Below are 27,305 nucleotides of genomic sequence, written 5' to 3'. Positions count from 1 at the left end.
CTTGCATGCATGTCTGTGCACTGTATGGGTGCCTTTTACGCTAAGAGACCAGAGGAGAAAGTCAGGTCCTTGGAAATGGAGTTATAGATGGTTGGTTGTAAGCTGCCATGTGCAGCCTGGGAAACGAACTCAAAGTCTCTGCAAGAGAAACCAGTGCTCTTAACAGCAGAGTCATCTCCCCAGCCTTTGGTGATATGTTTGTTTTTGTTTTTATTTTTGTGTTTTGGGATTTTGTTTTTGTTTTTACCTAAAAGGCATTAAGGAGAGAGTGCAAAGGACTTGGGGAGGGCTTTACCAATGGTGTGTCTATTTCTTTTGAATTGGTTGTGTAAGGTAGGGTGTGACAATAATTAATTTGCGCACACCTTAAGGGCTTGCATTGTCTACAGTCCCAATGGGATATAGGCCATCATGTCTGGGAAAAATGATAGCCAGGAGCATGAGGCTGGCCGATCGCATTTCATTGACATACAGGAAGCCGAGAGTGAGGACAGGAAGTCTAGTCAGGCGGTCAAACCTCATAGGCTGTCCCAAGTAATGTACTTCCTCCAGCAAGGCTCCACTGCCTATGGGTTTTATAACCCTATCAGATGGTGGCTCCAGCTGGGGACCTAGCATTCAAATATACAAGCCCGTGAAGGACATTATTCAAACTGCAACACTCTGTTTTAGGAAAAGCAGGGTAGCAATTGGTAATAGTTATTAAGGGCATGTCTCTCTGGGCTTGACCCTGGGTCTGACACTCTGACGTTGGGCCTGTCACTGAATTCCTGGGTCTCATTTGAAAAACAGAGATGCTACCAGTCAATGGCCTCATGGGTTTGCTGGGAAGACTGACGACTCATCTGTATAAAATGACTCAAAAGCATGTACGATGTGGTGCATTTTGACAGTGTTAGCCACTCTTCTTCCAATTGGTTCTGATGACTCAGGAGCAAGCCCCATGCATGCAGTCACTCAATATTGAACGTCCACTATATGACAGTAACATGTTCTCTGCAGGAACTGCCAGAGTAAACAAGACAGACAAAGACCTTGTGTCTACAGAATGTGGAGTGGGTGTGTGTGGTGGTGATGGTGGAGGCGGGGGTGAGAGGATCACAGTTGTGAATAAATAAACAGAGTCGCTGTGACTAGTGTTCAGAAGCAATAGTGCTTCCGAGTAAGAGCTAAGAAGGTGAAAGGGGCAAAGAGGAGAACACGCAACCTGGTTTAGGAAAAGGACTTGTGTGGGGTCAAGAGGAAAGCAGAGTTCTGTTCGTTTGTGATAAGACACCATGGCCAAAGGCAACTTGGGGAGGACAGAATAGCTTTTGTTTACACTTTGACATCCCAGCCCAGCGTCAAAGGAAGTCAGGATGGGAATGCAAACAGGATAGACACCTGGAGTGGGAGCCAATGCAGAGGCCACGGAGAAGTGCTGCTTGCCAGTTTGCTCCCATGGTTTGCCCAGCCTGCTTTCTCACACCAAATGCACCATGGCACAATCTGGTAGGAGCATTTGTTTTCAACTGAGGTTCTCTTTTCCTAAATGACTCTGTCTGGTGTCAAGTGCATGTGAAACTAGCCAGTGCACCTGGGATCTGAGAGGAAAGATGGGTTTCCAGGATTCAAGACATTTGATCTGAGATCTGTGGATCACTTAGGAGTTAGCCAACAAAATGGAGACAGGAGTAGGGAGAAGAAGGGAGATAAAGCAAGAGGGGAGCTGGGAGTGAGGGTTTTAAAGGAAATAATCAGGGGGCTATGATAAAGAATAGTACTGAGAATGGAGATCACTTATGCCAAGTCAAGGGAAATAAACCCACGGCGAAGCCCAAGGCCTGAGCAGGAGTTGGGGGCAGTTGGAGACAGAAGGGAAACAGACAGACATCTGCACACAAGGACTCAGAGAGCTGTCTTACTCTTGGTCAGCCTCTCAAAGGTTCTTTCTTCAAAATCCATTTGTCAGACCTTCAGATGACCTCATCCAGAGATGGGGGACCAGGAATGGGATACTCGAGTGTGCCCAGAGAAGGGCGGAGCCACCACAGCTAGGAGGGCAGGATCTGAAAAGAGTTATGTCTCCATTTCACTCAAGTCTCTCTCTTTCTCTCTCTCTTTGGGTTTTTTGTTTTGTTTTGTTTTGCTTTTTTGAGACAGAGTTTCTCTGTAGCTTTGGAGCCTGTCTTGGAACTCACTCTGTAGTTTGAACTCACAGAAATCTGCCTGTCTCTGCCTCCCGAGTGCTGGGTTTAAAGGCGTGTGACACCACCGCATAGCTAATTCAAGAAACTTCATTCAAGTCTCTTACTAACTTGGGAAGATGACATTATTAGGCCTGTGTGACACATGAAGAAAGTAAGATGGGACAATATTTATGGCCATCTAACTCTGTCTAGAAGGAATGCTCCAAAAGGCTATGAATCCTATTGGTCCTGTTTCTCTGGCATCCAGAGTAGTTCCTGCTGTAATTGGCATTCAGTACATTTATCCATTAAAATATAATAATCTTTTCAAATCATCTTTGTATATTCGGTGCTATATTGCACACCTTAAATACAAACAATAAAGTTTATTTTAAATAATAAAAGTAGCTTGGCATGGTGTCATGTACCTTGTAATGCCCGTACTGGGGAGGTGGAGGCAGGAGGATCACAAGAAGCAAGCCAATGGCCGGGGTTTTAGCTTTTGGTAGAGTGCAGGATTCTGGATTCCTTGAGTTTATAATGAAGCTACATGTGTTCGGTAAAGTGCCATTTCCATCACTACTCTGTGAATATTACTACTGTTGCTGTTTTCTAATTGGGATGACACATATTTAATTGCCTGTATATGTAAATTTGTTGCAAAATAATATTTTGTACAAAAGAGGAAATGGAATCAATTATTTAGGTCAGGAAAGCCTGGACTACGATATAAATAAAACCTCTTCCTCGATTTTTTTTCCCTAGGGGAGAGAAAAATTTTCACATATTTTACTATATTTATGCTGGCCTTTATCACCAAAAGAAACTTTCCGAGTTCAGACTTCCTGAGGAAAAGCCTCCTAGGTAAGTATAATTGGAAGACCCCTTACTGCTGGCAGGGAGGAGGCTGCTGGTTAATTTTGAATGAGGGTTCAGTTAAGCTGTTGACAAATCTAGAAGTAAATGGAGCTGTTTCCTTAACTGGAAACTCATTCTGTTAACTATGCAAGGAGGGAGCAAGAACCATATCTCAGCACGTGCATCGTTTAGAGTGATCGAAAGCTCAGTTACAGCCATTTCTCCCAGCCACACCATTAGCCTGCTAAGGAAACACCCTTGGGAAGAAGCCCAGGTTTGCCTGCCCTGGCCCACAGCGCTCTGTGCTGTTTACTATGTTGGGTCATGTTCCACTTTATTCAGATACATAGCTGCTGAAACTGGACAAGTCATGAAGGACATCACGTCCAAGGAGTCTTACCGGAGACAGTTTGAGGCGATCCAGCATTGCTTCAGGATTATTGGGTTCACCAACAAGGTACACCCTGGACAAGGGGAAACGAAAGCAATGAGATTATCTTTAGATGGGTGGGAGAGAAGGCACATGTGTTCTAACTTGCTGGACACATATCAAATGCATGTCCACTCAACATGTGGTCTAAAGATCCAAAACTTTGTTATTCCCTGAGAGCCTGTTTGGAGTGTGGATCCTCTAGTCCATCCAAGAATGACCAAATCATAAATTATGAGCGTAAGGACTGGACACCTATCAATCATTACCACTGTCATAAATTCAGCCTGGTTATAATAACAGATGCCAAAAGAATACTGCCATATTTTGAGTCGATATTGCTTCTGAAAAGAGGCATTTAGGAATGTATAGGTTGTGCCTAAACTCTAGGACATACATTTTTGCAAGTAGCTCTTTGTGCACACGACAAACTATTTAAAACCTTCCCAATATCTCTGCAGTCGAGTTCCCCTGCCATACTTGCCCACTGTAGCTGACTATGGGCATTACGCCACTCTCGTCATACTACCTAGAGACTTTCTCTATTAGACACACGCTAAGGTTGACACAGCATTTATGACTCAAGGATCAAATATGGTTCCATGATGCATTATTTCATAGTTTCTGTAAGAACATACAAGCTCTTTCACTTTGCTGGCACGGGGCTGAGTGATTAGGAGGAAAGCTGGAGAGTTAAATCTCAGGAGATTAGATTACAAACTTTCTCTTTACCTTGGGGCAGCTGCTCTGGATAAAGCATTTGCTTCTGCAACCCAGCGAGTGTGACCCGGCCTTTCCTCCTTAGCATAGTTGATTTCAGTCCTAATAATACATTTCATTTTTTTCCTAGATAGCTGTTCATTTTGTTGTTGCTGTTTGTCTCTGGGTCCCATAAATGGACAGGGGAATATTCCAAAAGTCATGATAAAAATAGAAATATACTTCACCCCGCTCCTTTGAGGGCAATTTAAAAGGTTCCTGCATCGTTAAAAGGTTTTTATGGCGACTGACTTATGGAGCTCATTTTTATCAATGTCACATCATCAGAGGAGCTGATGGCAGAGGCAGAAATGAAGCTGTTTAAAGCACAAGCCCGTCCCCGAGGTCATGCCAGAGTGTGGCGCATCTGTCCTTAAAGGGGAACAGGACCCATGGCGAAGGGAGCCTGTCCGGGAGATGATGGTTTGCTTTTAGTGAATAGAAGATGATAGAATGTTATGATGTGATTGGCCTGGGCATCAGAAGAGAACACACAATGATATTATTCTGATAGAAAAAAGCTTCTGTCCTACTTAGATTTTCTATTGCTATAATAAAATACCATGACCAAAAGCAGCTAGGGGCGGGAAGGGTTTATTTCAGTTGAAAGTTTGTCTAGGGAACACAGGGCAGGGAGCTGGGGGCAGGAACTGACACAGGGACCAGAGAAGGCCACCTACTGGCTTGTTCCTCATGGCCTGATCAGCCTGCCTTCTTACAGCACCCATCTACGGTTAACACTGCCCGCAATGAACTGGGTCTCTCTACATAAGTCATCAACCTAGAGAATGCACTACTGGCTTGGCCACAGCCTCTCTAGTGGCTGCATTTTCTCAGTTGAGGGTTCTTCTTCCAAAAAGACTCCAGCCTGTGTGAGGTTGACGTAAAAACTAGCCAGCATGGCTGCTGATCATCAAACAGATGGTGATGGTTTAACAGGAAATGAAAGAGAAGCAGTTAAGCATTTGAGTATATGTCGTTGAGGCAGGTCATTCCTGGGCACGGGGTGGTGGGTACACTAAAAGGAAAGAATGACAGTGTAAGTGGACAGGAGAAGAAGAAAATGAGAAAGGTGGCAAGACTTCTTAATTTGTGCCCAGTCAGTGAGCAACAGGAGTCCGATGGCCTGCTGCTGTGTGTCCTCTCGCCGGTGTAGAACAGAAATGTGGAGTGTGTCACTACGTATCTGTCCCTAGGTGTAGCTCCCCAGCATATAACCAGAGTATGATGGCATGTCATTGTGTATACCGTCCCAGTTTATAACAGGAATGTGACAGTAAGCTGTGTCTCTCTCCAGCGCAAAACAGGGAAGTGACAGTGTGTCACTGTGTGTCTCTTCCCTGTGTCCCACATTAATTCATTTGGGAATAAACCAACTAAGTTAATTAGTAGCTTTGGAAATGCAAGGGAGAAGAAGGGTTTTATCTCTCTGCCCCTATATCTCCGCAGACAACCTTCTTTGCTGGATTATCAGTCCATGTCACGTCTAGAAAGTCATGGCACCATGACTAAATTCAGGAAGACTAGGTTGTATAGAATCAGGCAGCAGATGCCAAATAGCTGATGGGACAGAAATTCTCTAACGATTTTCTGCCAGTCATTTCTCAACAGAGCTTAAATGAACTGACCAATTCCATTAAAATTATATTTCCGGTCCTTTCTTAGAAGGTCCCTAGTTCCCTGTGGGAACTCCTCAAGTTTGTTTTTTTTTTTGTTTGCTCTCCCCCCCCACAAAACCTCACAACAAAATTATGGCACACAAACCTTAGTGCAGACTTGAGAGGCTAGATTTTAATTCCAGGCCCCATCCAAAAGCATTCAGAATAATGTTTGGCCCTGGGAGTTCCATGAAGAAACATTCCAGGCAGAAGGAATAATGGGGGCTCTGTGCAAGGGGCAAAGGGATTCAACCATAAACCCAGCTGAGGTATCTTGAGCCCAACCACGCTGTTTCTGTTTGATATGAAATAACGCTGACCCTGCTGCTACGGGCTTTAAATCCTGACATACTATGTAAGCAAATTGTCGGACTTAAAGGGGCATGAAACCCTGGATGCTGCCTATGATGATAGAGAGGATGCGTGTGGTTGATGCTAGGACACAGAGGTCAGAAAGAAACCTAAGCTCAGGGCAACATTTCTTCACTTTCTTCAAACTATATCACCAATCAAAATGATATTTCTGAAGAGAGATTCTGAAGAATTCTGTGTTAAAATAGAAACTGAAAGGCTTAAGGGTGGGATACGCTGACCTAAGTCACTAAATGTCATCAGCCTCTGGCAAGGAGGGAAGTAATATGTTATAATCTCCAGCTGACCCTGATTCCAGTACTTAGACAGAACTGGTGAAAATCAGATTCTGAGAAAAGAAAGGGTTGAAGTAAATTTCCACTGCAAGAAAGACAGCGGCCTGAGGTGCCTGGGAGCCAGGTCAGAGGGGATTCTGCAAAGCAGCAGCAAGGCCTTCCTAACTTTGAAGTTGGCCTGAACACCATCTAGGCAGTACTTACCTTGGTAAAAACTGAGGGAAAAAAAGCTTTGGTGGATAAGGGTTCTTCCCTCTCCCACTGCTGCTGACTGAACTGCTCAGAAGTGGTATGTTGAGATGACCCAGTTGGAGGACTTGCTAAACCTTCTTAATAAAACTCTCATTTGAGTGAGGTTTGATCATTGTATCATATAGAAAAGCAGAGACTAGAAATAGATAAGAATAGAGTCGTAAGACTCCACAGGGAAGTCCGAAGTTCCAGAAAAGTCTCCATAGCTCTGATGAGGCAAGAGAAAACAAGGAAGGTGAAAGAGATTTCCCATTCGACCAAGAAGTTTTGGGGAAGGTGGAGCCATTCCATGATAGACACTGGGATAGCATTGGGAGCGCTAGCGTGGCTGGCTATGGTATTTTGAATTGAACTCTATGGTAGGTGGAGGTTCCTAGGTCTGAAAGGAAGACATGATTCACCCCCAGGCCAGACTAATGGAGTGGAGTGGGAGACAGTCCCAGAGATGCCACATAGGGAGCACCCTCAGGGGATGAGACCATCCCTGCTTCCTCCTTGATCCCAAGAGATCCAGGAGACCTAAAAAGCAGCTCTAGTGCATGGGGTTTGAATCTAAACGTGCTCCCTGGAGGTCAGAGGTAGGTTCCCACGTTTGCTGACCCTCTGGGCATAGCACTGAAGAGAACGTGGCCAGAGAAGTGGTGAGTTGTTCATCTCAAGAGCATGGTCTCAGGTGTTCATTTTCTTTGGAGCTCACCATCACAGGACTGAAGTGCTTGAAGCCCTTTCAGGGGAGATGCCTCGGCTTGTATGGTAGGGACTGTGTGTGTTTGCTGGAAGAACTACAGTTTTCCTTAGAGTGAGGAGAGTTTTAGATAACCCCTTGGATACAGACACGGTGGATGCAGAACTCATCGCTGCGGTCTTGGCTGCAAGCTCTCAGATCTGCCGCTATTGGGAGTCACTTGATGCATGCGGCTCATCCTGTATTGATCACGGTAATGAGGGGCTGTCATGTTAAATCCAGGCAAGTTTTAAAAAAAAAACCATTTGATAGGTGTTCTCCTTAGCCACTTTTAAGTGGCGTGATTAAGTAGGGATTCGCGAAGTCTGGAACATGACATCTTGCCCTTGATTTAGAAGCTGGAAGAACAATACTTATCTACGGCAGAAGCCCGACTTAGAGTCCTCATTTGTCTTTGCAGCATTATCAGGCATCCGGCAGATGTCAGTGTTACAGCCTGCATTCAGATTTGAGGCGTTACTGAGTAATGTCTGCAGGGAGGCTCAGTTTGGGGGGTAGTATTTATCAATGGTCCGGTGACAGTTCCCATTACTTGGCTGCTAAGTATAGTATTAAATCAAATAGCCCATTTGAATATGCTTTATGGAAGTATTTTGTTTATTAGCATAAAAATTCCCAACTAGATGTTTCCTTATTGTACATATAGAAAAATGTAAAATTTAAACAAATTGTAAGTATGCCTTATTTTTAATCCATTAATGCTACCTTACATGCTCAACTTTGAACATGAAAACAGATGATCTGGGTATATTTTACTCAAATTTATGTCACCAAATATGTGAGACTTTTATTTTCTAAAAGTCCCTATCAATTAATCTCTTTTTTAAAATATTTATTTATTATATTCTTTCTGCGTGTATGCCTGCAGGCCAGAAGAGGGCACCAGACCTCATTACAGATGGTTGTGAGCCACAATGTGGTTGCTGGGAATTGAACTCAGGACCTTTGGAAGAGCAGGCAATGCTCTTAACCGCTGAGCCATCTCTCCAGCCCCTCAATTAATCTCTTATACAAACTCAATGGCCTACAATTCTGAGTCTCTCATCTAGAGTTAGTATCAGATCCTCCAAGTTCAAGGCTCAGTTCCACAAGAGCCCCCACTTTAGACACCAGTTGGAAGCCTTATGACCTTATTCTATAGCTTGATTAGTTAAAACTAATTCTAATTATTACTATTATTATCAGTAGTAGTAGTATAGCTAATAACTAGTTCACAGAATTCAGGAAAACATTTTGCTTAAGGTTGCAGATTTATTATAAAGGTTACAACCCAGGGATAGCTAAATGAAAAATAATTGGGCAGTAAAGAGAAAGGGACTCATACCCTCGAGCATAACACCCTGCCAGCACCTACATGGATTCATCAGTTTGGAAGCTCCCTGATCCTGTTTCAGGTTTTTATAGAGTTTATACCACATCATACCACACGCGCGCGCGCACACACACACACACCTGATTAATTATTTGTCATTCGTGATTAACTCAGTTTAGAGCCCTAGCCCTCCCTAGAGTTCGATGGGATCAGGTGGGAACTGAGTTCTAAGATTGGTTTTCCTTTGAGCAGTCAGCCTCTCAGACTGCAAGTCTTATCTAGAGGCCCACTAAAATTCGCTTATTAACAGAAACAGAGATATGGTTAAAGGTATCTTCTGCCATAACAAAGATCTGATCACACAGACAATTTTAGAAATTCTTGTGCTGGGAGCTAGAGACAAGGGTCTTTCAAAATAAGTTCTCCCATTGGTCATTACAACCTGTAGCTCTGAGATACCCTAGTAAGTTTTAGGGTGCCCTCCTAGATATTTTATAAAACACTGTATCCAAAAGAGGTGAGGGAACATCTCTCTTGTTCCATCTCTGAGTTGGGAGCTGGGATTAATTAGAGTAAAAGGCTAAGTGAATCAAAGGACAAAGGTCATCTCTCTCTTGGTCATCATTCCCGCTGATAGAACATCTGCATTTCATGTGGCCTTCTCTGGTTTAGTGCAAGGCTGAGGTCAGGTGGCTGGGAGTCCACACCAGCATCAGTGAGAAAGAAAGCATGGAGGGAGTGTATTCGCTTCCCTGGGACTGGGACTCAAGGAGGCACAGTCTACTTGTTTCATTATTAATGCTTAGTGACCTTGTACCTCTAACTTCAGGAAGGTTAGGGAGCCTGTGTGTATGCAGGAAGAGGCAAAACAGAGTTTGGTGGACAACTGTAGTATTTTCAACTAAAGGGCGAATGATTTGTCCCTTTGATCAGTGATGACCTCCAATCATGGCTCTCCCTGTCCTTTCCAGGAGGTTCATTCTGTGTACAGAATTCTGGCTGGGATTTTGAATATCGGGAACATTGAGTTTGCAGCTATTGCCTCTCAGCACCAAACAGACAAAAGCGAGGTACCCAACCCTGAAGCTTTGGAAAATGGTAATTGATGCTTACATGCTTTCTTATCAAAGTTCATGTCTTTCGCTTCCACAGTTTTTCAAGAATCTATAGAATATGATACCACTGTAACATCCTCCTGTTAGCTCTAGATGGTTCCAGTAGCTAACATTTCCCAGAAGGACATCCTGTGATATAGCAACATTCACCCCCTATGTGATAGACGGTGGTTCTGCAGAAAACCTGTCTGTGGCAAGAAACTTTACACAGTGGGTCTCCACTTTTGCTGCTTTGGAAAATCATTTACAGCTTTTTAAAAAGAAAAAAATAAAAGGTTTATAAATCCATAAACTCAGCATCCATAGGAGAGAAAGCAGCACCGCCTTATTTTGTAAGTTCTACTAGCAAGCATGATGAAAGAAAGGGTGAGGAGTCTTCATGTCTATAAAATGAGTGGCTGAGGGCTGGAGAGATGGCTCAGTGGTTAAGAGCATTGCCTGCTCTTCCAAAGGTCCTGAGTTCAATTCCCAGCGCCACATGGTGGCTCACAACCACCTGTAATGAGGTCTGGTGCCCTCTTCTGGCCTTCAGGCATACACAGACAGAACATTGTATACATAATAAACAAACAAACAAACCAAACAAACAAACAAACAAAAAAGGAGCGGCTGACTACGACACCTGTAATCTCAGAGCTTGTGGAGAGGCCTGGGGATGCAGAATCTGAAGCCAGCCTAGGCTACATAGTGAGACCCTGTCTCCAGAACAATTGATTAAAAAAACCTTTATTTGGAGCTTGCATGGGATCTTCCTAGGCTCTCTGCATATGTATGACAGTTGTATAGCTTGGTCTGCTTGTTGGGCTCCCAGCAGTGGGAGCAGGGCCTTTTGTTGGAGCTAGAACTGGCTCTGGAAACCTACTCCCCACGCTGGGTTGCCTCACCCAGCTTTGATGCAGGGGAGGAGCTTGGTCCTGCCTCAATTTGCTGTGCCCTGTTTACAACCATGGGAGGCCTTCTCCTTTCTGAATGGAAGTGGAGAAGTGGATGGGGGTGGGGGGTAGATGGGAGGTGTGTGTTAGGGGAACAGGAGGAAAGGAGGGAGGGGAAACTGTGGTCAGTATGTAAAATAAATGAAAAAATTTAATAAAAACAAACCCCCTAAGCCAGGCGGTGGTGGTTCATGCCTTTAATCCCAGCACTAGGGAGGCAGAAGCAAGCAGATCTCTGTGAGTTCAAGGCCAGTCTGGTCTACAAGAGCTAGTTCTAGGATGACAGGCTCCAAAGCTACAGAGAAACCCTGTCTCAAAAAAAAAAAAAAAAAAAAAAGAATAAAAAAACCCAAAAAACAAAAACCCTTTTTGTTTTAAGCTACAGCACTCTATTTAAGGTCATTCCTACCCAATGTGTTTGTGGCTGTCTAATCTTCCAATTTATTTGATAAAAGATCTCTCCCTCCTTAGATCCCCCACCTTACTTAGTAAATACTTGTGGGGAACATTCAGAACAGTTGGGAGTTGTGCTGTATAGTCCGGATGCTTCTTGAAGTTAGGAACCTTGCTCGTCTGGACCATGAAGCCCTTTGAATGGAGCCTGGCACACCCTGCATGCTGTAGGTGCTGGCATGGGCTGTGTGAACGTGTGGCCTCATGTTTAAGAACGTATTTACTCTTTTTTCCAGCTGCCTGTGTTCTCTGCATCAGCCCTGAAGAGCTCCAGGAGGCTCTCACATCCTACTGTGTGGTCACCCGTGGCGAGACCATTGTCCGAGCCAACACCGTGGACAGGGCTGCAGATGTCAGGGACGCCATGTCTAAGGCCCTCTATGGGAGACTCTTCAGCTGGATTGTGAATCGTGTCAACACACTCCTTCAGCCAGATAAAAACATATGGCAAGTGGGAGCCAGGAGAGTTGAAGCATTTATTCCTGAGAGGAGAATGCCTGATGGGGCCACTGCAGGGGGGAGGCTTGGCGGGGAGCTGGTAAACCAGGTTCGTGCCCGATGATATATATTAAGGTAGAGTCCTGCTCTGTAGCCAGGGTGACTTCGAACTCCTGACAGCCCTTAGTCTCCCGAATGCCGAGGTTACATGTTGGTGGACGTGTGAACTTATAAACTCGTTATTTTGAGTTAGAATGTAACTGAATGCAACTTCTCCTGACATATTTTCTCTCTCTCTCTCTTGCAGCAGTGCCGAGGACAGGATGAACGTGGGCATTTTGGATATTTTTGGCTTTGAGGATTTCCAGAGGAATTCCTTTGAACAGCTCTGCATAAATATCGCCAACGAGCAGATCCAGTTCTACTTCAATCAGCACGTGTTTGCTCTCGAGCAGGTAGTGGTTGAAGCGGGGCACCAGGGGAGGATTACCCGGCTGCCCACAATCTGAAGCCAAACCTGGTCAGTCAGGCTGTCAGGTCAAGGCTACAGAAACACCAATGGAGAGACAGTCCTGTCAAAATAGACAGTGTAAATTTAGTCTGGGGAAAATAAAAAAGGTCCCGATTTCCATGGAAAGGTACCTTGCCTCACGGGGCAATTCCACCTGACCCAGAAAGTCCAGGCTAAACTGTGATGGTGGGACGGAGGCTGGTTTCAGGCCATGGAGTCACAGTCTGTTTCTCTCCAGATGGAGTACCAGAACGAAGGCATTGATGCTGTCCCTGTGCAGTATGAGGACAATCGCCCGCTCCTGGACATGTTCCTCCAAAAACCCTTGGGCCTTCTTGCCCTTCTGGATGAGGAAAGTCGGTTTCCTCAGGCAACAGACCAGACCTTGGTCGGTAGGTACCACTCAGGGAAAAGCTACAGACCAGACCTTGGTCGGTAGGTACCACTCAGGGAAAAGCTACAGACCAGACCTTGGTCGGTAGGTACCACTCAGGGAAAAGCTACAGACCAGACCTTGGTCGGCAGGTACCGTTCAGGGAAAAGCTACAGACCAGACCTTGGTCGGCAGGTACCACTCAGGGAAAAGGTACAGACCAGACCTTGGTCGGTAGGTACCGCTCAGGGAGAAGGTACACAGACTGGGAGTGGAAGCTGGCACAAGACACAAGGTGGATGTGTGTTAAGTTTTAAGAAGGAGTGTCTCTGTCTCACTTTGGACACTTAGTGGGTTATAAAAGTATACATCTTGGGGGGCTGGAGAGGTGGCTCAGAGGTTAAGAGGACCTGCTGTTCTTACTGAGAACATGGGTTCAGTTCCCATCACTCGTGTCGGGCAACTTACAACCCTTAACTCCACTCACAGAAGTTCCAACACCATCTTCTGGCTTCCTATGGCACCTGCATGTATATAGTGCACATACAAACAAGCAGGAACACACATACACACACAAAATACAAATAGATTTAAATTAAAAAAAATTTAAAATGTACTGGTAGAATTTGTGACTTAAATCTATCACCACTCCTATGCGCTCCCCCATCCTATCACTACCAGCGCTCATAATAATTTCCTTATGCTTATATCTTCTTATTCCTTCCTCTGCCTGAGTTCTCCCTTTTACACGTTATCTTAGCCCAAAGGCTAAGAAGTGATCCTTCATATCCTCACTGCAGACCTGTGTCATGTCTTCACCAGGGCTCCTATCTACTTCTGGTCCCAGGTTGTACAATGTCCCCTTTTCTGTAGACATTCCTGCTGGTTTCATCTTTCTAAAGTCACCTCTTCTTAGGTTACCAGTATCTTCTGGACAGAGATATGTACCTCCTTCTAGCATCCGAAGTTTTCTATTTTTCATATCCATCCATCTATCTAATCTATCTTCCTATCTACCTACCCATCCATCCATCCGTCCGTCCGTCCGTCCGTCCATCCATCCCTCTATCTGTCTCATGTGTAGGAGGCAGTCAGAGGACAACTTGCAGGGGTTTGTCCTTTCCCTCTACCTTGTGTTTGAACTTGGGTCATCAGGCTTGGTGGCAAGTACCATCTTGCCAGTCCATATCCAGTTTCTCTATCTTGCCCACATTCGACCTCGTTCCCATCCTGCACGATCCCTTCAGTTTAAATGAGCTTTGTTCCTTACCTATGTTGTGATGTGAGACACCCTTGGGCCCCAGTCTCTTGTCTGCCTTTAGTACCTAGCACAGTTCCTTACACTGAGCTCTCAGTCAGGTCCACAATAATGTAAAAGTTGTTGTCGGGGAGAGTAGAAATTTTCAAGTTCCTTCCTCAAATGGAAATTTATGTGTGAGAGACTCAGTTCCAAGTGTTGAAGCTGTCGGCATCACTGGTTTTCTCTTATCTGCACATTGTCCAGATGAAGTTAACCTGGAGCTATCTGCCCTCCTACCCTATCTGCATGGTTCCAAAGCTCCTTGGCAGGATCTGAGATTGTCTAGGGTATCCGTACTTAGTATTTACTAGAGATAGGAAGGGACTGTAACATCTAAAGCAAGGCAATATGGGACCCGCCCACCTGAGTGGGGCTGACTGGTGCTGGTCTGCAAGCCCCTATTCCCTGTTTCTGGCTAGAGGAACAGATTTGTGTTTGGAAGAGCAAACAATTCCCACTGTGACTCTCTAGCATGAAAATCCATATGAGTCAAATTTAAAAATATTTTGTTAATATTCATATGTGCATTTGGTGTGTTTAGATCAAATCTGTTCCCATCTCTTCCCCTCCTGTTCTTTCCTTATTCCACTCCCCCATTACCTTCCCTTTTCAACATCATGTGCTCAAGCAACCCACTCCGCTGTAATGCCCCCGAGTCCATTTAGATCTATATATGCATGACTGTGGGGCCATCTCTGGGATCATGGTCGCTTCTCAGGTACCTCTTCCTCTAGCAACTGTCAATTGCCAATGGCTTCTCATCTAAAAGTGGAACTTCGTGGGTCCCTCCCCAGTGGTGTGGGATTCCCCTGTAATGCTTTGGTTACCATTGATTAATAAAGAACTGCATTGGACCTATAGCAGGGCAGAACTTAGATAGGCAGGGAAAGCTAGGCTGAATGCTGGGAGAAGGAAGGGCAGAGTCAGAGAGACAGATACCAGACTTTTACCTGGTAAGCCACTGCCATGTGGCGATAAACAGATTAATGGAGATGGGTTAAGTTTATATGTAAGAGTTAGCCAATAAAAAGCTAGAGCTAATGGGCCAAACAGTAATTTAAATAATATGGTTTCTTTGTGATTATTTTGGTTCTGGGTGGCTGGGGTAAACAAGTGACTTCTTTGCAACATTCCCATGCTGAGACTTGGGGTTGGTTTAATCTTGGGCAGGCCTTATGAGCTGTGACAGAGACATAGTCACAGACTGCATGTCGGAGCTGTGGTGGGCTCATGTGTGCATCTGTACCGTCATGTCCACCGCTTCTGTGATAACCCCTGAGCCTTGGTGTGTGTGTGTGTGTGTGTGTGTGTGTGTGTGTGTGTGTGTGTGATATAGATGTCCCACTTAGAGATGAGCACTCCAGTCTCCTCTTCTCTGCACACAGATAAATTTGAAGATAACCTACGGTGCAAGTTCTTCTGGAGGCCCAAAGGAGTGGAGCTCTGCTTTGGCATTCAGCACTACGCCGGACCGGTGAGAGGGACAGGAGTTAGGGGACCCAAGAATGACAAGAGATTTGTGTCCCTCGGAGGGATGCTCACTAAACTTCTGGCATCCTCCTTTTGATTCTGATCATAATTCCCAAGTCTCCTCAGTGGTGCCGTGTACAGATGGGGTGGCCCATGCAGCTACCACATGCTTCCTGCCTGAAGGTTGGCCCAGAGCTGACAGCTCCATAGACAGGAAGCATACTGCAGCCTTTGCAGGGGTTCGTGGTAAATGTTCACATTCTGAAGTCATTGGGATGGAGTGTGGCTGACATAGGATGGTTGAGAACACAGTGGGACTGGTTTTAGTGTCTATGGACCACTGGAAGTGTCCAGCAAAAGGACGCAATCTCACCCACCCAGCTGTGTTTTTACCACATAAACTGGAACTCCCATTTCTCATGTACCATGCTTCTGTCTCAATTCAAGTCCCTGAAGCCGATTGGTGACTAATTTAGAAAACTGTTCAGCCTGTAGCTAACAGCTCGCTGCTGTGTTTCTCCCAGATAAGCCAACTGAATTGTGACAAACTCTTATGAGGTTTATTGAGGCCCTAGATCCAGAAAATGGCTGGGGTTCAACAAGAGGTATTTGGGATTATTCCATTGATGTGTGATGTATCCAAATTATCTTCCATATCTATATCTTCTATTGAAAGTAAACTTGTCTCCTTCATCCCCTATGCCTCTGTCTTGTCCTCTTCCTCTTACCTCTCTCCATCTTTTCCTCTTATGCATATTTTTTCTACCTGTACCTCTTTTTTTTTCCTTCCTAGGATCCTTTTCTCTCTGGTTTGTGAATTCTTTGCTGAACTTATTTACTACTTTTCTTAGTTAAGGTTGCTATTGCAATGAAGAGACACCATGACTAAGGCAACTTTGAAAAGAAATAATTTAATTGGGGGCTTGCTTACAGTTTTGGAGGGTGTGCCCATGACCACCATGGCAGGAAGTATGGTCACAGGCATAGGGGAAGAGAGAAACAGAGAGAGACAGAGAGATACAGAGAGATAGATAGGTAGATGAGAGAGAGAGAGAGAGAGAGAGAGAGAGAGAGAGACAGAGAGAGAGACAGAGAGAGAGACACTGGGCCTGGAATGGGTTTTTGAAACTTCAGAGCCCACCTCCAGTGACATACCTACTCCAGCAAGGTTACACCTGCTAATCCTTCTCAGTTCACCAAACTGGGAACCAAACTTGCAAGTGTATGAGTCTATGTGGGGCATCCTCATTCAAACCACCACACCACTCCAGTGATTTGTTGACTATCCCTTGAGATACCTCTAAGTTGGACTCCCTCATTGCTGAGGACCAAGAACCATTTAGACTCTTTGAGTGATCACTCAGATTCCATGAGTACTTTGAGAGGCAGTGAGGGCATGGCGGTGATGAGCTAAAAGCCTATCTGTCCCAGTATGATGATCACGGGACTCTTATCTCCTTCAGCCCTTTGCTGAACTCCTGTTTACCTATCAGTAGAATGAGGATGGGCATTTCACACATGACTACTCAGTATATTTTAAGAGTTCCTCTGATGTGCTGTATCTTCAGTAGGACCACTTTTCTTCAAAGATAACTGGACAAGAAACCAAGATAAACTGACCTGTCAAAAGTACAACTCCTCCCTTTTATCTGGTGCTCTGTAGCCAAAAGCCCAAGTGTAAGAGGATAGTTATAGCCAGCATTGAACAATGGCTACTCAGACGACCTGCCAGTGTCGCTAGCCGTAGTCACTTGCCTTAGTTAACTTGTACATTTTGCTGTGTTTTCCAGGTACTATATGATGCTTCTGGGGTTCTTGAGAAAAACAGAGACACTCTCCCTGCTGATGTGGTTGTAGTCCTGAGGACGTCTGAGAACAAACTTCTTCAGCAACTGTTCTCAATCCCCTTGACCAAAACAGGTACCTGAGAGCCCCCGACAGTCTCAGTCCAGACACCTATGTGACCCAGCATGGTGTCTTCTAGTCAGTGTCTAAATAATATCTGCATCACCAATATCAAATTTGCCCCCCTTTAAGATTTATTTTGTTCTATTTTATGTGTCTGTGTGTTCTGCTTACATGTATGCCTATGCACTGTGTGCATTCCTGGTGCCCGCAGAGGTCATAAGATCCCCTAGGAGTTATAGATGGTTGTGAGCTGCCATGTGGGTGCTGGGAACCAGACCTGGGTCCTCTGCAAGAGCAACAAGTGCTCTTAATCACTGAGCCATCTCTTCATCCCCATATTGAACTTCTTTAACCAGGGTCAGGGTTCAATCCAAGTTCAAGGAAAAAGCATGACTATTTCTTTTGTAAATTAATGCTGTAGAAGATTTGTACACACACCCCTACACTTCCCGCATCATCTCTTAGACTTCTCATTTTCTCTGCCTCCTCTTAACTCTTCTCTTTAGAAAGCTGTACATTATCTTTAGTTCACGCTAAACACCCAGGGTAGACTTGGTTGGTAGAATTACTGAGACAATTCTTTCTATTTATGCAAGATTTCTATTTGTGCAAGGGGTGTGGTGCATCAAAGGTCTTCTGTGCATGAGCCCCTCAGAGGCTGCCTGGTCCAGTTCCCACCCAGGTGTCAACCCTGTCGTTTTCCTAAGCAACCTGGCACACCCATGGCTTCCCTTGCTGGAAGTCAGCTGCTTAAGCTGTCATTCTGTGGGTTCTCATGCCAGGAAGCAGAATGCTAGGGCCCCAACGGGGAACTCCCAGCTCTTATCTGTCTCGCCAAGTGGATTCTCACCGGGTCAACTGCCTTTGATTTACCTGGGATCCAGCTGTCTGTCTGGGCTGGCATCTCAATCTCCTTCTCACAGTTCTGCTCTCAAGGGCTTTGGATTTTTGAGACTGTCTAGACACAGCTCTGGATGTGCTTTGCAAACAAGAGCGAGAGCTTTTTTAATCAGTCCTTCCCGCCTTCCTCCTAAAATCATTGGCACCCGTGTTTCTCACCTGATACCTTTGCTAGGCAGAACAAACTAGCACCATGTCTGATTTGTAGCTGAATATATAATTGCAGAGCAATGAAAAGCCTCTCTAGGGGAGAACGAAAAGCCGGTCTACAGCCTGTTCTTCATCTTAACTTGGTGGTGTAACATGCATCTGTGGTACCCAGTGCCCATCAAAAGTCTCTGCCAGCTTCCTCTATAGATGCTTCTTGGCTACAGTTGGAATTGATCCATATGGACCCTTGGGATCCCTAGGGCAGGCATGGGTAGAGCTGCCTGGCGTTTCTCCACTGGTTTCTAGGCAATGATGCTGTTAGTAGCAGGGCGAATAGTCTCTGAAATAAGACCTATCTGGGTAACTCTGCAGCTGGCAACTGTGCGCTCCCATAAACATGAGTAACGACTTGTCAAATCTGTTCGGAATTTTGGAAATTTACCCTTTTAACCTTTGGCCAAAGAAAAACAAGTTCAGAGTGCTAAGCGCTAGGTGGATCTATGCAGAAAGCAAGGCTCAACAGGGAGCCTCCTGTTCACCCAAAAGCAGGAGGAAACCCAACAGAACCTTTCCTATTTCTTGTTCATTTTAAAATTATCTTCCAGAGGGCTTATGACTCAGTGGTCCTAAGCCTTCTTAATGCTGAGACCCTTTAATACAGTTCCTCATGTTGTGGTGAGCAACTATTTTTGTTGCTACTTCATTGCTGTAATTTTGCAACTGTTATTGATTGGAATGCAGATATCTGATACACAGGATATCTGCTATGCAACCTACAAAAGTGTTATAACAGGCTTTTTCTCTTGGGCCCCCAACCAGCTCCCAAATCAAGATACAGAAACTTATTGGTTATGCATTTTCAGCCTTAACATGAGCTCATTTCTGGCTTTTATTTTCTTTAACTTAAATTAACCTGTTTCTCTTTATCTACGTTTTGTTTCAGGGCTTTTTTACCTTTATTTCTGTATGTCCTACTCCATGACTGCAGGCTGGTGGCTGCCTGGCTGCCTGGCTCCAGGCATCGCCCTCTCTTCCTTGTTCTCTCTTCTTCTCTCCAGCCTAAATTCCTCATACTTTTTATTTTCTCTGCCTGCCAGCCCCACCTATCCTTTTCCTGCCTAGCTTTTGGCCACTCACCTTTTTTATTAGACTAATCAGGTGCCTTAGGCAGGCAAGGTGAAACAGCAACACACCTTTACATAACTAAATAAATGTAGCACACCTTTAAACAGTTAAAATGATATTCTTCAGCATAAACAAATGTAACACATATTTGCCTAGTTAAGGAAATAGTCCACAACAGTCGTGACCCATACGGTGAAAACCACGGTTGTATCTTTTTCTGAATTTTGCCTGGAAATGGAACTCTACTTCAGTTGGGGAAACACCAGAAACAGATACGATGTCCTGACAAGCTTCTCTGTAGGTTTTTTTTTGGTTTATTTATTTTATGTGCATTGGTGTGAAAGTGTCAGATCCCCTGCATCTGGATCTTCAGACAGTTGTGAGCTGCCATGTGGGTGCTGGGAATTGAACCAGGGTCCTCTGGAAGAACAGTCAGTGCTCTTAACCACTGAGCCATATCTCCAGCCCTTCTCTGTAGTTTTGTATTCTTGAATTTGGTACTATGTTGCTAACTTCATTTATAATTGTACACTCATTTTTCTTCATATTTTGAATATTACTAAGAAGCTGCACATAGCCGGGCAGTGGTGGTGCACACCTTTAATCTCAGCACTCAGGGGGCAGAAGCAGGGGGATCTCTGTGAGTTTGAGGCCAGCCTAGTTTACAGAGCGAGTTCTAGGACAGCTAGGGCTGTTGAATAAAGAAACCCTGTCTAGAAAACAAAACAAAACCAAAAACAAGAAAAGAAGCTACACATATAAATAAGTATAAGTATTAAAACTAACAGGTAAGAGTCTGTTTGCTTTCTGGATTTACTCAAGCAAAAACTTGATGCACTCAATTTACAGACAGGAGAAGTCTGCTAACAAGGTGCTTATTGAGACAACAGGAGGCTACAGCGGAGTTAATACAGTGTGTTATAAGAGAAACAACTTTTGTGTGCCTTCGCTTTCTATCTGGAATTGGGCCCCAATTTATTACCTTATAATGATAATTGTACTCAGACCTCCATTCAAAAGTGATGAAATGTCCTGCATTGAATGAAATGGCTCAGTGGTTAAGAGCATTTGCTGCTCTTGTAGAAGAAACAAGTTCTATTCCCAGCCCAGGATGGTGGCTCAGAACTGCCTATAATGCCAATCCCAGGAGATCTGACATTAATGAAGGTTTTAAAATCTGAAACATGCACGTCTATCTATTGTCTGTCTGTCTGTCTCTCATTGTAGTATAGCCTTTGAAAGGAATACTCCTGTTGTCACTGAAATTGAAAGCATTTGTTTCACGAGCCTGCTTGTCTCTTTGGAGGGGAAGGAAGTGGTTATGCCTTGGCTGTCTGAGACATACAAAGCCCCAGTTATTCTGGCAAAATAATACCAGTGCTTAAAACCCACTGTTTAGGTCGTTTTTATTTACCCTGCTTCAAAATTTAAATAAGTGACTCAGAGGTTAAGGCTACTGCTCTTGAAGAGGAACCAGGTTCCATTCTCAGCACCCATGTGGTGGCCCAAAACTGTCTATAATTCCAGTCCCAGGAGATCTGATGCCCTCTTCCGACCTCCACAGGCACCAGGCACACCCATAGTGCACATACATACATGCAGGCAAAACACACACCCCATATAAAATAAAGTGAGTAGTTTTTATGTATGGCAACAAACATACACATGGCTCCCTAAACAGTACTGGCCATGCGTGGATGCCCTGGCTCCCATCACAGTGGTGGGCACCTGGACGCTTGCTTCATCGTCGTCAATATGCCTTGCACACTCCTCTCTGTGCATTCTATTTCACGGTAGTCTGGGCTTTTGCCAAAAGCTAAGAAAAGCCCCTCAAAATTCAAAGGAAAACTTTAATTTCATTATCAAAGAATTCCTTTCAGCTAAGTTCAGCTTCCCTATGAGCTAGACTGATGCTGTCCTTTGCTTCCAAAGTGAGGCCTCAGAGGCCCCCAGGCTGGCTTTCTTGCCTTTTCAAGGGAGCCTCCTCCCTGGGTTGCCAGGTAACACTTTCTTCATTAGTGGGTAGAGAAAAGATGCATTGGCTTAATTTCCTATCAAGGTTGAAAAGATAAACGCATGGCTCTGTGTACAACTTCGTAGCCTCCGATGACTATATGAATACCAGAGATAACAAACCCATAAAGAGAAAAGATGATTTTTTTCTTACAGTATTAGAGGCTTCAGTGTAAGATCATTTGGCTCTGCTGGTTTGGGACTGGGGAAGCAAATCATGGCAGGTGTACCTGGTGGAGCAAATTTGCCTTTGTCCTGAGAGAGAAAAGAAGGCCAAGTTTCTGTCAACTCCTTTAGGGACACACCTCCGGGGATCAAAAGGCCTCTTACTGGTCCCTGCCTCTTAGAGCGTGCATCACCTGCGAGTAGTTGCCAGGGCTGGAGACCACGCTCCCCTTGGGGAGACGTCACATATCCAAGCTGCCACAGTAACCGCATGTGAAATCTGAGACAGTAACCACGTAGCTTTCTCCCTCCACCTACTTCAACTGTGCTGTTCAATAGACTACTAAAGAGACGACTGAGCTCACAGAATGCGATTGTGAGGCATAGGGTGGCCAGGAGGCAGGGTCACTCCTGGGTTCCCTAGCACCAGCCTTCTCTGTTGGAAAAGATGCCTGTGTTGAGGGATGCTCTCATCCCAAGGTTCCCAGTCACTATTGGGGAAACAGGCAGCCACAATCAGCATGGATTCTCTCTCGCTTTTGGCATGCTGACATGACCATGCTTTGGTCTGCAGATAGGCCATTTCAGATGTGGAAATATCTCCGTTGTAACTCCTTCCTGTTGATAGGACCTCTAAGGTAGTTCATGGGTAAAATTTTGATAGGGCCACAGAAATACATTCTAACCTTTCAGTTGGGACTCTCAAGTGGAAGGGTGCAGGCAGAAGAACTTAAAAGGAAAGATATTCAAATGCAGTATCCGGGCATGCTTTCCCATTTGGAAAATGTCCTGTTGTCTGTTAGGAAACTGGGGGAAAGTGCAAAATGCTTGGGGAGGGAGAAGAGGTTTAGAAAGAACTTGAAAGACTTATATCTACATTTGATCATAAACTCTGATATCCGAATAATAGTTTGGGGTTTTAAATGAGTTAAGAACTTGGAAAAAACTGGAAGAGAAGAAAGTAAACGAGAGGGAACATTCTCTAACTTCAAAGACTGGGCTAGCTTCAATGCCCAGAGCTGAGTCCTGCCTCCATCACCTTCTGCTGAGGTCACACACATTCCTCCTCAGAACTGGAGCTGTAATGAGATCCAACGTTCTCATTCTCTCGGCTTTCATTTGTTGCTCTTTGTATGTGGGGAGGGGGACATGAGCATTGTCTCCCATCTTATAAATCTTTAAGGCATGTTCATACTTCACTGCTCAGTTCTTCAAGTCAGTGGAGTCCTGATTCTGTAACTCCCAAGTTAATGGCGTGAAGCCCTGAAGAGGGCACCAGCGGGTTACCCTCTCCCAGTTTCCCTTTCTCCCAGTTTGCTCCTCTGCTCTGACAGTTAGTTCGGTAGACAGGTCTAGAAGAGCACCCGGGAGAGCTGACAGAGTCTCGGGGCTGCACCCAGCACTGGGCTTAGTTCTTCCTGAAGGGGAGACCCAGTTGACTTGTCGCATGGGTGAGGAGGGGGCTGCAGAGTGAGCTCCTTTTCATGCACAGGGGACACTCTTTTTCCTGTTTAACTTGAAAATGGAGTGTACCTCAAGTCAACATATAATCACGAAATTAGCAAAAATGTCAAGATCTTGTTCTAGAAGGGATAGAAGAAAGTTCCAGCCAGAGTGGTCAAAGACAAGCAGGATTGTAGTACTAACTTTAAAAATGTATAAAGCATGATAAAAACTAAATTCTGAATAATTCTGAATAGGTGTATATGTCAGAAGTGGGACAGTATAAGCCTTTAATCTATCCAGGTGCAAGCAGAGAGGAATATTGTGGGTCACATAGGGAGGAAAAGGCTGTAGGTTAAGAGGAAAGCATGGAAGGTTTTCTGGGAGAGATTTTTTTGTCCCATTAAGAAAATAGAGAAAATCAGGCAGTCTGAGAACCACGAAGCATCCATCCCCAAGCCAGAGACAGTAAGCCTCGAGAGAGAGGAAGGTGAAGAAGGTGTCTCAGTAAACAAGACACAGCTACAAGCCTTCAACACAGAGGGAGGTGTGAGGAGCAAGCAGGATGGGAACCAGATGGCCACTCTTAATCAGGCAGCCTTACAATGCTAGTCTGAATTGCTGGAGGCAGTCTGAGTGGTCCCTGGTCCAAGATGAGTGGGGTGGGGAAGGGCCGGCTGATGGGATGGGTGGGGAAGGACCGGGTGGTGGAATGTGGGAAGGACCGGATGATGGGATGTGGGAAGGACTGGCTGATGGGATGTCAGAAGGACCGGATGATGGGATGTGGGAAGGACTGGATGATGGGATGTGGGAAGGACCGGATGATGGGATGGGTGGGGAAGGACCTGCTGATGGGATGTGGGAAGGACTAGATGATGGGATGTGGGAAGAACCGGCTGATGGGATGGGTGGGGAAGGACTGGCTGATGGGATGGGTGGGGAAGGACTGGCTGATGGGATGTGGGAAGGACTGGCTGATGGGATGTGGGAAGGACTGGCTGATGGGATGTGGGAAGGACCAGCTGATGGGATGGGTGGGGAAGGATTGGCTGATGGGATGTGGGAAGGACTGAATGATGGGATGGGTGGGGAAGAACTGGCTGATGGGATGTGGGAAGGACTGGCTGATGGGATGGGTGGGGAAGGACCGGTTGATGGGATGTGGGAAGGACTGGAGGATGATGGGATGTGGGAAGGACCTGCTGATGGGAGGCATCATTTCACCCATCTTGCCACACACAGGCGCTGTCAGTTCACACTGCAGCGACTGAGAGGCAGGACTGGCTAGGTGACGGGCCTCCCATTCTCCTGGGCCACCTGGACAGGGCGCTGCTTCAGGGATGGGTCACATAGAAGGTGGGTGATCACAGACAGGCAGACAGGGGCCTTCTGCCAGGTGGAGACTTGTGGCCAAATGACACAAATCTGGGTTGATTCTGTCACTGGTGAGTCTGTCCACGTTACAGTTCCTGACATTACACTGTGGAGGAGCTGGAGGGGGCAGTGCCCCAAGGCTGTCTTATAATGATCAGACTCACCAGAAAGAGATCCCCGTGGGAGATGAGGGTCAAGTAAGGCAGAGGCTACTAGTTCTATAACATCAGGAGATCCTTCCAGTACCAGCCTGTGTCAGGACAAGGGGACTGACAGAGTCAGTGACTTAGGAGTAACAGAAATAGTAAATGGTATTGCATGACTGTCGAATCACAGTGGACAATCAGAGCTGTGGTTAAGCACTTTGGTCTACCTAGTCCTGCCATGCTGCCTTGTGTGAGCATGCTGCGTGCCTCCCCGCCAAGACTGAGCTGCAGACTTGAGGCAGTGGTATCCATTCCACGGATCTGCCTGGCATATAGCCGGCACTCCTCGTGTTACTTGGCAGATCCCACTCAGAGTGACTTCTGCTCCCCACTCCCCACGACCACCACCACCACACCTTCCCTTCCTCCCCTGCCTCTTGTGGCACTTCCCAGGGGAATTCCAGGTTGAGTGACGTGTTTGACTCCTCTGGAAGGCCAGTTGCTGGAGACAAGAGAAGAATGGTGCCTCCTCCCAGCTGCTGGAGAGGAGCTGACATGCTGAGGCTCCGGCAGTCCACAGAGCCATTTGTGAATGGCATTTCCTGGTAGTCTTGAGAGTACTCACAGTACATCAGAGATGAGCATGGTCTGTGATTTACCGCGCTGGCCGCCAGCCTGCCAGAGCCTGGGGTTTCTTTTAATAAGCTGTGAACTTCTGAAGGAACGCCACTCAGAACTCTATATTCCCAGTCTGGAGACTAGCATGAGGCCCTCCAACACTCGCAGGGAAGGCAGATGTGACTATAGTCACATCCATCTGAAAGTGATTTGGAACCTCCCAGGGAGAAGAGCAGCATGGGGTCTTCCCTGGAGGCAAGGAAGCACAAGAGTAAAGGAGAAGAGTGTCCTTTAGTGAACCCACGGCCTAGGGCTCCCCATGGCTGGATGTACCTGAGTATACACCCCAGATCAGTACTCAGGGTCTGCCTGGCCTGGGGCTTTAGAGGTCTGAGTCCCCTAGGAGTGCCAGCTTCCACAGGCTGGAGGAGAAGCAGAGTCCATGGCCACAGGAGAAACCCCACTCTCTCCTGGTTTTTTTCTCCATTTATTAATGGCTCTCAGTCCTTGTCCATCAAGATCTGGTCTTCATTAGACTCCACAAGGCCAAGTGTGTGGTGTGGCAGGGTGAAGAAAGTAAACCTTGGAACTCCATGCTCCCCCACCTCCATGCCTTTAGGCCTTGCTTTCTCTTCTCCAACTCAAATGTAGCACTTTCAATGTCTCTCTCCTTTTTAAGTTTGGTATGCAGTCTCTCCCACCCTTCAGCTAGGTCTGGAGAGCAGCTATCTAGCTGTGGATCCCGTCGTGAGTCGGTATCTGGCCCCAGCTTCCACAGATACTGAGGGGGCTTTGTACGGAGAAAGGCTTCCAGAGAGAAGGGACCCCTACCGATCTCTAGCCCAAGTGCCGGCTAAGTCCCAGTGCCTTGAAATGTCTCTTGGTTTTCCCTAGAGCAGAGTGATACATGTTAAAAAAAAAAAAAAAAAAAAGTAAAAATAGGTAAAATAAACATCAACAGTATTCCTAAATAATAGATCAAAAATAGTATTTAACATATAATCATCATGGATTGAGGTCTTTTACCTTTGGAACTGTCTTCAAACTCTCGTGTGCACTGACAGCCACATGCTCAGTAGCTGCTGTGTGGCTGGCGTGGCTGAGGGGAATCACTGACACAGAAGCACCTCATGCTTGTTCTCAGAGAGAAATGCAGGCACGTCAGGGTCACGGTGGGCCTCCGAAAGAAAACGCCAGGAGAGGGGACAGAATGGTGCTGTTGGCGCTTTTCTTTTTACATTTGTTATTTAATTACATTTTCATCACATATGTGTGTATGTGATTGTCTGCCAAGTGTTTTCAGGTGCCTCCAGAGGCCAGAAAGGAGCTGGGGTGCAGGTGGTTGTGGGAGCTGTTCCTTGTGGGTGCTGGGAACTAAACTCTTTTCAAAGCCCAACAAGTGTTCTTAGCCACTGAGTCATCTTTCCAGACCCTGGTTTCATTTATCTATAAAATATCTAATTTTTTAATGTGTAGACTCCCAACCATTCCCCAGTGTGAGAGAGAAAATACTGTTTCAAGTTTCTGCAGAGTTGCAGCAAAGTCTAAGGATTCTGTGTTTCTTGTCATACACAGACACGTCTAGTGTTTTCAGTGTGACACAGTGCTTTTCATCGCTTCATAAAGTGAGGAATTGTGAGATGTGAAGGAATTCGAGATGAATTGAAGTGTGTCTGTGTGTGTGTGTCGTGTGTGTGTACTGGTATGTTTGCATGTGTCCGCATATGTGGAAGCCAGAGGTCAACATTGAGAATCTTCCTCAATCTCAGTCTCTTCTCCTCCTTTTGTTTATTTTGATTTTTGTTTGTTTTTGAGACAGGGTTTCTTCCCTGTGTAGCCCTAGCTGTCCTGGTACTCTCTCTGTAGACCAGGCTGAACTCAGACTCACAGAGATCCTCCTGCCTCTGCCTCCCGAGTGCGGGGATTAAAGGTATGCGTTATCATGCCTGGCTTCCACCTTATTTTTGAGACAGTGTGTCTCACTGAACCTGAAGTGTACCACCAATCCATCTAGGGTGACTGCCTAGGAAGCTGCAGAG

The 27,305-nt window shown here is 45.6% G+C and overlaps 1 protein-coding gene across 1 annotated transcript in view; it reads left to right on the top strand.

The window, feature by feature from the left end:
* The window catches only part of Myo3b (myosin IIIB), a 283,171-nt gene that overhangs the window by 128,942 nt on the left and 126,924 nt on the right, over positions 1–27,305 (top strand). The window contains exons 14-21 of the mRNA XM_057755693.1: positions 2,934–3,032; positions 3,369–3,483; positions 9,801–9,927; positions 11,566–11,776; positions 12,075–12,222; positions 12,517–12,670; positions 15,337–15,425; positions 17,212–17,341. Of these exons, the coding sequence (XP_057611676.1) occupies positions 2,934–3,032; positions 3,369–3,483; positions 9,801–9,927; positions 11,566–11,776; positions 12,075–12,222; positions 12,517–12,670; positions 15,337–15,425; positions 17,212–17,341 (1,073 nt within the window). The remainder of the gene's footprint in view (positions 1–2,933; positions 3,033–3,368; positions 3,484–9,800; positions 9,928–11,565; positions 11,777–12,074; positions 12,223–12,516; positions 12,671–15,336; positions 15,426–17,211; positions 17,342–27,305) is intronic.

This window comes from Chionomys nivalis, chromosome 22, assembly GCF_950005125.1.
Source record: "Chionomys nivalis chromosome 22, mChiNiv1.1, whole genome shotgun sequence".
NCBI lineage: Eukaryota > Metazoa > Chordata > Mammalia > Rodentia > Cricetidae > Chionomys > Chionomys nivalis.
This window is presented reverse-complemented; position numbering and strand designations above follow the sequence as displayed.